Genomic DNA, 12,094 nt, shown 5'->3' on the forward strand with positions numbered 1-12,094 from the left:
ACACAACCACTCCCTGTCCCTGCATGTCCCGGAAAATCTCATCAACGAAGGATTGGAAGACTGAGGGAGCATTCATCAACCCATATGGCATGACTAGATACTCGTAGTGCCCGGAAGTCGTGCTAAACGCTGTCTTCCATTCATCGCCCTTACGGATGCGCACCAAGTTATATGCGCTCCTAAGATCCAATTTTGTAAAGAACCGCGCGCCGTGCAGTGACTCCGTCATAGTCGCAATCAGAGGAAGTGGATAGCTGTACTTCACTGTGATCTGATTGAGACCGCGGTAATCAATACACGGCCGCAGACCTCCATCCTTCTTCTTCACAAAAAAGAAACTTGAGGAAACGGGTGAAACGGAGGGCCGTATGTACCCCTGTCTAAGAGACTCAGAGATGTACGTCTCCATCGATTTTTTCTCCTCTTGAGACAAGGGATACACATGGCTCCGCGGGAGACCTGCGCCTGACTGGAGATCTATCGCACAATCCCCCCGTCTATGAGGCGGCAGCTGCGCAGCCCTAGTCTTACTGAACGCCAGTGCCAAATCCTCATACTCGGGGGGAATCTGCAGTGCTGGCATTAGATTCGGACTCTCCACCGAGGTCGCCCCTATGGAAACACCCAGACACCGCCCCTCACATTGAGCAGACCACCCTTTAAGAGCTTTCTCTCGCCACCCAATAATAGGGTCATGAGTCATCAACCAGGGAAGACCCAGCACCACCGGATACGCAGGAGAGTCAATCAGATAAAGCTGAATTCTCTCCTCATGACCCTCCTGCGCCATCATCTGAAGTGGTGCTGTGACCTCCCTAATCAACCCAGACCCTAACGGACGGCTATCTAGGGCATGGACGGGGAAAGGCTTATCAACAGGAAGGAGGGGAATCCCTAACTCTAAACAGAACTGGCGATCTATAAAATTCCCAGCTGCGCCTGAATCTACCAGCGCCTTATGCTGGGAACGAGGTGCAACCTGTGGGAAACAAACAGGCAAGGTTAGGTGCACGACAGAAAGCTCTGGGTAAGCAGGGCGCCTACTCACCTGGGGGGACCCCCCAATGCTAGACCTGCCATCTCCTCCCCTGGAGGACCCGCCCCAGCACCTAGCCGCAGTGTGCCCTCCACGACCACAGTTGGTGCAAGGGCCGGGTCCCCTCGGGCTCCTCCTCCTGCGTTCCCTAGCGCCAGCACCTCCGAGCTCCATAGGGCTAGGCTCAGAGGTGCTGGAGAGTGGAATGGGCAGACCCCCCCCTCCGGGACGCCCACGGGTGGCGAGCAGGGTATCCAGCCGGATGGCCATGTCGACCAGCTGGTCGAACGTCAACGACGTGTCCCTGCACGCCAACTCTCGCTGGACGTCCTCCCGGAGGCTGCAGCGGAAATGGTCGATATGGGCCCGCTCATTCCACCCTGCGTCAGCCGCTAGGGTCCGGAACTCCAAGGCAAAGTCCTGTGCGCTCCTCATCCCCTGTCGGAGGTAGAACAGACGCTCCCCCGCCGCCTTCCCCTCTGGTGGATGGTCGAATACAGCACGGAAGCGGCGGGAGAACTCCGCATAGTTCGTGGTTGCGGCGTCCATTCTCCTCCACTCGGCGTTGGCCCACTCCAACGCCTTGCCGGTGAGACAGGAGATGAGGGCTGAGACGCTCTCGTGTCCCGAGGGCGCCGGGTGGACGGTGGCGAGGTAGAGCTCCACCTGCAGCAGGAACCCTTGACACCCGGCGGTGGAGCCGTCGTACGCCCTCGGGAGCGAGAGCCGAATCCCACTGGGTTCCGGAGATGTACCCTGAGGGCTGACCGCTGGAGCTGGGTCGGTGGTTGGAGGTGTGGGCACCCCGCTGGTCTCCCATCGGTGTAGGGTGGTCATCACCCTATCCAGGGCGTGACACACCTGGTTCATACGGTCCTCCTGACCACGAAGCCGTTCGTCCAGATCGGCGGTCGGCGCGGTCGCTCCTGCTGATTCCATGATGATGCGTGATTCTGTCAGAGTGTTGAGTGTGGATGTAGTGCAGGAATCAGGCGCAGGGACAAGGAGGTTCTTCAACGGACTTTAGTATATATATGTATCCCAACACGGGAAATGAGTCGCCAACCCAACCGGGCGGCACGAACAATTACGCACAACACACAGTGCGGAAAAACAAGAAAAGGCGCACGCAGTGCGAACTCTCGAAAATACTAAATAAACGAGAGAGAGAACTACTCGGAGGCAAACTGACAATAACAATCACGCATAACACCTGCCCCAAACAAACCAACTAAATAAGGAGAATAATCAAGACACAAATAAGGGACAGGTGTTATGCACAGACAAAACCAAAAGAACAAAAAACATCGAACGGTGGCAGCTAGTACTCCGGAGACGACGACCGCCGAAGTCCGCCCGAACAAGGAAGAGGAGCAGCCTCGGCCGAAACCGTGACAGGAATGGGCTACAAGACCATCGCCAAGCAGCTTGGTGAGAAGGTGACAACAGTTGGTGTGATTATTCGCAAATGGAAGAAACACAAAAGAACTGTCAATCTCCCTCGGCCTGGGGCTCCATGCAAGATCTCACCTGGTGACCAAGTACAAGAAACGTCTGACCTCTGTGATTGCCAACAAGGGTTTTGCCACCAAGTACTAAGTCATGTTTTGCAGAGGGGTCAAATACTTATTTCCCCCATTAAAATGCAAATCAATTTATAATATTTTTGACATGCGTTTTCTGGATTGTTTTGTTGTTATTCTGTCTCTCACAAATACTTTTTCCCCCTCACTGTATGCTATTTTGGACCACCAGACTGCTGATGTCATGCAGCCTGTAGTTTTTCTATTCATACTTTTTCATAACGACAACGACAAGTCTGATGTCGGACGACAATAGAATGTTTATGATGTCACTGCGATAACTGTCGATAGACGTAGTATAAACCAGCCTATACTCTTGAAATCATTGGTTGTTTAGTACATGACCTCAGGATACAGGATACAACAGATGTAGGATCTTAATTTGAGCCAGTTTGCTACAGCAGGAAAATAATCTTGCAGCAACGGGAAATGTGAATTATTATGTGGATTATAATTAAAGTTGCAATATTTTTTGGGGGTGACCTGACCAAATTCACATAGAAATGTGAGTTATAGATCTGTCATTATCATTGAAAGCAAGTCTAAGAAGTGGTAGATCTGTTCTATGTGCGTTATTTCTATGCTTCCCATTCTTAAGTTTAGTTTTTTGTCTTTTACTTTCAGTTTGGTACATCAGCTTCAAACAGCTGAAAATAATATATTATTGGTTATTGAAAATATATTTCTCAGCAGTTTAGATGGTACAATAATTATCTACACTATACTTGCTTGTTTTGTCACATAAACTGAAATTAGGGGAACTATTAGAATTTTGCAACCAGGAAATGGTGGAGAGATTTCTGCATAGTGCATCTTTAATGGACATTTTCTGTAAGGGTTGATACATTTTTCATTTGGGCAAATCAAGTTTGACATTTTAAAGTGGAAATTACAAACGTTAGAAGCATTTTTAAACCTAGAATACACTACAAGTTTGTATTTCCTGCTGTGCAGGAAAATTCTCAGCAACAAAATAGTGATCAAATTAAGATCCTACATCTGTATGACCCGAAATAGACAGGAAAGCTTCTGAAAAGACAGAAGAGAGCAAAGTTCTCTCCGTTTCGTCCATAAGTTACAGGCACAAGGAGTCATATTTCATTTTTCAACTTTATATTTTCCAGTAGCAAGATTAACTATTTCCCCAACGTTAAAAAACAGAGAATCATAAAACTATAAAATCTAAATAAATCAAAAACAAATATTTAAATCACAGATTTGTTGTAAGAAATGGTGACCCAAATGCATTACAAATAATGCATAGTAAAACTGTTCCAGTGAAAGGTCTTCATCAGAACTGTCCATATGTCTCAAAATACACCACAAGTCTCTCTCTCTCTCTCTCTCTCTCTCTCTCTCTCTCCCGCTCTCTCTCGCTGTCACACACACCCACACCCACATCATCCTTGCTCATTATAGCTTTCCTTCATTCAACAGTGGAGTAGTGAAATTATATTGACCATCTTGTAGAATACGATACTTAAAACAATAATTACAATTATGAATAAATCAATCATAACAAATCAAATGCACAGTATGTTATATCATTCCGTTTCAATCAAATGTCTTTACAACTAGCTAAATAGAAACAGTTTCTACTAGATTTATGACTAAAATGTGTTTCAATATAAATCACTTTCATTCATTTCTTAAGATGTGAAACGATTTTCATATACACAGAGACGGTATAAAGGTGTAGTAAAAATATTTCCACAAATGTACAGTATATTCCTTCACATTTCAAGATCTGATATAACTTAAGTGGTCAGCATAGTATTGATACAGATAAGCTATGTGTTGATGCTGTAAAATGTAGCTTTATAAGCAACTGTCCTCTTTAGTGTTCTCATTTAGAAATAACAATATAACGCCAACACCCGTCTAGACTCTACAAACGATGATTGATTAATTTCAAATATATCAATTATTGCTTTAGTTTACATCATGATTAGGTTGCCTTATCAAACAGATTATCTAAAAACACAGTCTAAAACAAATAGTTGAAAATACAGTGGTTGCCAAACATTTTGTTTACCATTGACATACATAAAGCCTTTCAAACATCCAATCACACAAATCCATGTTTTTAGTCACATCCCTGTTTTCAGCCATGTCCCATGACCCACAGTTTGGAAAACACTGGGTTGATACAATACAATAGGCTAACAACAATCTGGATGTAAATACTCCCAATGCTATCAATCTTCGTGCTGTCGCCTGCAGTTCACCCCCCCCCCCCCCCTCTCTCTCCCTCTCCCTCTCTCCCTCCCTCTCCCTCTCCCTCTCGCTCTCTCCAGTCTCAGTGTTTGGCTACTACATTCCAGAGATACTGGGTCCAGACTAATACTCTGTGTGCTGACTGATGGAAGCACATATCCACATACACCCTAATTGCACCCCACCCAGAATAACTAAGCATTGTTCTATTGGAGTAGTAGTTCCCCTGCACACTGATCTACGGTCAGTTTTGTGAGACACTGGTGTGAAGTCTCATTAATCTGTGCTAGGAGCATAAAAAGGCTGTGGTAGTGGATTATATCTGTTTGTTCATCTCAGGAAGGAGTGGAGGAGAGGGGAAGAGGAGGAGTGAAGGAGAGGGGAAGAGGTGGAGTGGATGAGTGGAGTGGTGAGGAGGCTGTGGGAGAGACCTGCCTTACATTCCCCTCATTCTGTCCTACTATGTGTCCTGTGAGTGTGTGTGTGTGTGTTTGTGATATTTTCTGTCAAAACTTTTTTTTTGCAGAATGATCCATTACTTCAAAACAAATGACAAAATAAAGATGACACATAAAAAGGAAATAAAACAACAGGACTGTGAGTGGCACTACTAAAACAATGACTGTCGATCAACAAACATAAACCAGGCACACACACAGGCTGAACAAACCCAATCTCACGTCTCCCACAATACATGTCTCCACTTGTGGAGTGAGAATGAGGAACAGTGGGCGTATAAAAACAGAGAAAGTGCTTGTGGTGTTGAATCATATTAGTCAGTGTTTATGTCGTGTTCACTGGTGTACCTGACACCCCCGCAATCCACGCAAGACCTTCCGAGGGGGCCCCGTGAAACTGCGTTACGCCACTGGTCATGTTTTCATATTTAGCGCTGAATGCTTGATATTTTCTTAAGGGCAACAGTTATAAAAGCTCATACAAAATACATTCTGTCTCAGCATGAAAGGGTACTATGACATTTCAAATTATATATTTGAAATCTAGATATCTAGAATCCTTGGGTATAAATCTTCTTTCAGCATTATCTTCTAAGATTAACACTATAAAACATGACTTAAAAAACAAGGTTATAAAACAATGTTTGGCAGACCAAGAGGTTTTGGTCTGTCCCTTCATGATGCTAAAATAGATCCTCTTTCTCTGTCTTGTTCTCTCTACCTCTCTCACACATACCCTTCCTTTATCCACTCCTCTCCCACTATATCCAACTCCCACTCACATTCAAACACACTACATCTCAATCTATATCTCTATCCCCTAATCCTAGTCTAGGGTCTAGTCAAAAACATCCTCTCTCCTTCTTATTTTCTTACACAAACAATCTCTGTCTTCTTCTCTCCCTCTGCCAAGTCCTCTCCACATTGCTGTTCCCCCCCATCTCACCCTCTCTACTGTTTTGGGGCCTCAGAGGTTCAGGGTCTGTGTGTGTATGTATGTATGTATCCATGTATGTGTGTGTATTTATGTGTGTATGTATGTATGTATGTGTGTGTGTGTGTGTGTGTTTGTGTGTGTCTCTACTCAAAGGAGAGCAGGTCGGGATGTTGTTCAGGCTCCTCTGTGTCTGTAACTGCTGATCCTCTCATACAGAGGGAGCCGTTCTCAATCAGCCCATCCTCACTTACACTCAGACTGATCCTGTATGGAGCCTTCACGGGGGTGGAGGCCAGCCTCATGTCCACTCCCGGGGCCTTCTGCCTGTGCTCAGACGTCTTCGACCTGTGGGGGTCCGGGTGGTCCTTATGGATGAGATCTGGGACAGAGAGCTGGAGCTGAATCTGGGTCTTCTCTGGCTCTCTCCTCTCTTCTGTCTCATCCCCTTCCACTCCATCCATCTTACTACTCCCATTTCTCTCTATCTCCACCACCTCATCCTCCTCTTTCCTCTCGCTGTCCAGAGGGCCAGTCAGTCCGGTGAATCCGTCTCTCCCTCCATCGTTCTCTCCATCCCTCTCTCCCTGGGGTAAGGTCTGCTCCTTGCTGATGAGGGGGGTCTTGTCAGGGGAGGAGAGGAGGGAGTGATCGGGGGTCTCAGGGGGAGTGGTGACGACGGGGTCAGATGAGATCATCATGTCCTGGGTGGTCTTCAGGGCGCGAGGAAGACGCTTCTTACTGGGGGGAGGGGGGTCCAGACGAGGGAAGGAGTCCAGAGAGGTATGACTGGAGGGATAGAGAAGAGAACTGTGTCAATCATTGTGTGTTTCTGTGTCTGTTTAATAGACAGGGGAGAGAGAAGACGTACAGACATCCGTTTTAGCTCTGTAGTTTAGTGTGTTTATTTTATCAGTGGAATATTTCTCTACCTGTCCCCCATTAACGAGCATATTGCCATGGTGACGACTTATCATCACGGTTTTACCAATTCTATGATGAGGATATGATTTCCGCAGCTGAGAAATGTCTGTCCTGGCCCCATGTGGCAGGGTGGTGACTGTGTGTCAGTCAAGAGAGACAGATCAATGATCAGCTACAGCGTAGACAGACAGATCATTCTGTCTCTTTAGACAGAGGGAGACCCAAGGCTGTGTGTGTGTGTGTGTGTTTGTGTGTGTGTGTGTGGTTTAATCTCAGTCTTCAGTCTAACTAACCCTCCTCTTACTCTTCATCACTTATTCACGACCCCACAGTTTGGAAAAATTCTGATGAATCATTTAAACATTTTTGACTCCATGGTTATGATTTTAATATGGGGTGAAAGGACAACGGATTTTTCCAAGCTTAAATAATTCCACTTTAGACAAAATAATACAATGCTTTTTGAAATAACTAGCTACAGTTCGACTCTGAATCAAACCAATATTGGAGTGAATCACCAGAGCACAGTGTCTAAAAGCGTCTGTGTGTACTGTGTACTGTGTACTGTGTACTGTGTGTATCCCTCCTTACCTATTGGCAGTAGTCCCTAGGGTCATCTCCTCCATATTGCTCCAGACTGCTCCTACGTTCTTGTTGACCTCTGTGACCCCGATGTCTCCTAGAAGACTGGGCTCCTTCCTCCGCAACAGGTCGTTGACCTTTGCCCCCACCACCTTGCCCAGGTTCAGGGCGTTCTTCAGCCTATGCTGACCTCCAGCGATAGTGGTGGAGGTGGGGGCCTCGGCAGGGCCGCTACCCAGGGCAGGGTTAGCCGTGACCAGGGAGCGACGGGCAGAGGCCTGGGTCAACCTGGAGGCCTGGAGCCCCTGGCCTGGAGCTCTGGAGGCGTTGGAGTTCTCAAACATACTCTGGTCAACTGGAGAGAGAGAGGGAGGGAGGTAGAGGGAGCGTGTAAGATAGAAGTGAGGGTATTGTGAGGGCACATTCAGTCATGGCATTTCTAGTTAAACGCAAGGTTTCAGATACATGGAACATTACAGGCACCAACGGAATGTTACAGATATAAATGGAATGTATAGAAGACATTAAATCTCATGACCTGGAGCAAAAGAACACTCCTGACATTCCATTTCTAATTGCATCTTTTATGCAACATTGCAGAATGTTGCAAAATCAAAAACATGTTTAAGTATGGCTTACAGGGTGTCTCTAGTGATAGAATGAGCATATGGGGTGCCACAAGGCACAGTGTTACAACCGCTCCATATGGATGCAACACATGTTACACAATCATCAACAAGTCATGATGCAAGCAAGGGGCATGACACATGCACATAACCACATCCACTAATCACAATTAAGCTGAAAAAGGGACCACAATGAATTGCAGGATGGGTAAATGCACAAAGAAGCGGGTTGTTGTCAGTCCACAGCACAATAATATATTTGTCTTACCTCGTGGAGAAAATAATTTCTTGGAAGGCACAACAAGATACAACAAGTGCTTAGATTTAATAAAAAGTGTATTTGTAAAGCGGGTTCCAAACATTGCGTACAAAGCGTTATATAAATACATTTTAAGTTCTAAGTTAAGTCGTTAAGCAGATGGTCTTATGCAGAGTGCTTTCAAATAACCTCCAGTACATACAGTGGGGAAAAAAAGTATTTAGTCAGCCACCAATTGTGCAAGTTCTCCCACTTAAAAAGATGAGAGAGGCCTGTAATTTTCATCATAGGTACACGTCAACTATGACAGACAAATTAAGATTTTTTTTCTCCAGAAAATCACATTGTAGGATTTTTTATGAATTTATTTGCAAATTATGGTGGAAAATAAGTATTTGGTCACCTACAAACAAGCAAGATTTCTGGCTCTCACAGACCTGTAACTTCTTCTTTAAGAGGCTCCTCTGTCCTCCACTCGTTACCTGTATAAATGGCACCTGTTTGAACTTGTTATCAGTATAAAAGACACCTGTCCACAACCTCAAACAGTCACACTCCAAACTCCACTATGGCCAAGACCAAAGAGCTGTCAAAGGACACCAGAAACAAAATTGAAAACCTCCTTCCATCAGCAAGGGCATTGAAGATGAAACGTGGCTGGGTCTTTCAGCATGACAATGATCCCAAACACACCGCCTGGGCAATGAAGGAGTGGCTTCGTAAGAAGCATTTCAAGGTCCTGGAGTGTCCTAGCCAGTCTCCAGATCTCAACCCCATAGAAAATCTTTGGAGGGAGTTGAAAGTCCGTGTTGCCCAGTGACAGCCCCAAAACATAACTGCTCTAGAGGAGATCTGCATGGAGGAATGGGCCAAAATACCTGCAACAGTGTGTGAAAACCTTGTGAAGACTTACAGAAAACGTTTGACCTGTGTCATTGCCAACAAAGGGTATATAACAAAGTATTGAGAAACTTTTGTTATTGACCAAATACTTACCACCATCATTTGCAAATAAATTCATAAAAAATCCTACAATGTGATTTTCTGGATATTTGTTTCTTATTTTGTCTGTCATAGTTGACGTGTACCTATGATGAAAATTACAGGCCTCTCTCATCTTTTTAAGTGGGAGAACCTGCACAATTGGTGGCTGACTAAATACTTTTTTTCCCCCACTGTATGTAAGAGTAAATGTAGAGTTCAGAATGTACTGCCTGATTCTTTCTGGCTGATCAGACTAATGCTCCGAGGCCCTAACGGGCTCTTCATGGGGACAAATAGGGACTTTACGGCTAGAAACTGGGTTGGACTGTAACTCTAAACACTACATCTCATCTCTGGACAGAAATATGGAAAGAAACAGTGAGAGCAGTGAGACAGCACAGCACAGGTACCCTTGACTTCACTTTGTGTTGCGGCTGTAATTCAGATGATTTCAAAGACACCGGCAGCTCCAGAGATCTTAGAATACATTAGTGTGTCTTTGGAGAGTGAGCTAATATGAATCAGCAGTGAACGGAGGGTGTTTGAAGGAGGGCGAGAGAGGGAGAGTGGACATCCAGGTGGTTATTCACACAAACACTGATATCTCCTTTCACTGTTAGAGGCCTGCCAGGGGGAAGGATTCTCTGTAGCCTGACTAAAGAGAAGTGCTATTAGAAAAATGATATTTAACAGAAAATCAGTCTGTCTGTCTCTGTGTGTGTTTGTGTGACAGCTCTCAGATAGCCATTGTGTGTGCTAGAAAAGCAGTTCCCACACTTCTTTTAGCTAGAATCCCAGTCAGAAGGCTGCATAATGATAGAATAAGGATAGTGTTTTAAGTATGGGCGGGCATGATAATAAATAGCACAAACATAGTCAGCTCGAGACTAAATCCTCCATTACACATTAACTTCCCATGTTAAGACGCTGGAGCTTGTTTGTCTACGGCTGAGGCTGAGACTGGCCCTGTACTATAATACATACTGGTATCCCTCTCTCTGTCAGTCTCTACCCCCCTCTCTCTCTACCCCCCTCCCTCTCTCTCAACCCCCCCCCCCCCATAAATAAAGATAATTAAGTGAATGAAAGACAATTAAATGAAAGAGATATAATTCTAGAAAGACAATCAGCTGTTATGATAGTACGGTACAGTGTGGCACAGCACAGCAAATCAAGTAGAGGAGGAGTACGGAAAGAAAGAAAGAGAAAGTAAGAAAGGAGACGTTTATTGAGCAAAAGCAAGGTCAGTGACAGAATGAGATGCAGGGTAAGTGCATTTTCACTCCCACACATATAAGGTACAGTACAGTATACTGGGTTTCTCTTTATACAACAGGCCAGGGAAGGACCTGATGGAATGAAACACGTTTTGTACCAGAGAAAAAAGACCCGGGTTAACAGAACAAAGGGAGAGAGGTCACACTATTGAGATGCTCCCAATGCAGCCATAGTCACAGGAATAGGAAACTAAGTTTGGCCACAAGTTTGGAACTTAGAATCATAGGGTCCTATATCTGACAACAGTCTAGTTGGGAGATACTGGAATTCAATGTAACGTTCCAATTGGTTTATACTCTGTCAAGCAATCTTTAATTTAAAGTTTTATCTGAAGTGTTATTAAATGTTTTATCTCCAGTGTCACATAATTGGCTGTATTACTAACATATACCCTTAGAGAGAATGTCCATGACGATAACAACTTCTACAGTGTCAGTCAGAGCTTTATGTCAGTCTTATAGGCTGCTGTATCTTTATGGACTCAACTTTCACCTTCATCTGAAGAAAACATTTAGACTTTGTTCTGAGCTGTGAGTAACCCACTTCTGTCAGAGTGACTAGAACACACACACGCACGCACGCACGCACGCACGCACGCACGCACGCACGCACGCACGCACACACACACACACACACACACACACACACACACACACACACACACACACACACACACACACACAGTGGGTGAGACTTGGGTTGTTAGTCAGACAACAGCAGCCTTCCTCAAGGAGATGTTGTTATATCACAGTTTGAGACAGGAGGAGAGTATGAGACAATCACAGGGCTGAGTGGAGGAGAGTAGAAGAAAACGTACCACAGGGCTGAGTGGAGGAGAGTAGGAGACAACGTACCACAGGGCTGAGTGGAGGAGAGTAGGAGACAACGTACCACAGGGCTGAGTGGAGGAGAGTAGGAGACAATGTACCACAGGGCTGAGTGGAGGAGAGTAGGAGACAATGTACCACAGGGCTGAGTGGAGGAGAGTAGGAGACAATGTACCACAGGGCTGAGTGGAGGAGAGTAGGAGAAAACGTACCACAGGGCTGAGTGGAGGAGAGTAGGAGACAACGTACCACAGGGCTGAGTGGAGGAGAGTAGGAGACAACGTACCACAGGGCTGAGTGGAGGAGAGTAGGAGACAATGTACCACAGGGCTGAGTGGAGGAGAGTAGGAGACAATGTACCACAGGGCTGAGTGGAGGAGAGTAGG

General features: G+C 45.5%; 1 protein-coding gene across 1 annotated transcript in view; it reads right to left on the bottom strand.

The window, feature by feature from the left end:
- Nucleotides 1–3,710: 3,710 nt before the first annotated feature.
- LOC311131467 (carboxyl-terminal PDZ ligand of neuronal nitric oxide synthase protein-like) overlaps nt 3,711–12,094 on the bottom strand; it is a 187,195-nt gene continuing 178,811 nt past the window's right edge. The window contains exons 11-12 of the mRNA XM_084164481.1: nt 7,744–8,089; nt 3,711–7,017 (exon numbers count right to left, since the gene is read on the bottom strand). Of these exons, the coding sequence (XP_084020607.1) occupies nt 6,375–7,017; nt 7,744–8,089 (989 nt within the window). The 3' untranslated portion in view covers nt 3,711–6,374. The remainder of the gene's footprint in view (nt 7,018–7,743; nt 8,090–12,094) is intronic.

The sequence above is a fragment of the Coregonus lavaretus genome (assembly GCF_964263955.1).
Source record: "Coregonus lavaretus genome assembly, chromosome: 6".
NCBI lineage: Eukaryota > Metazoa > Chordata > Actinopteri > Salmoniformes > Salmonidae > Coregonus > Coregonus lavaretus.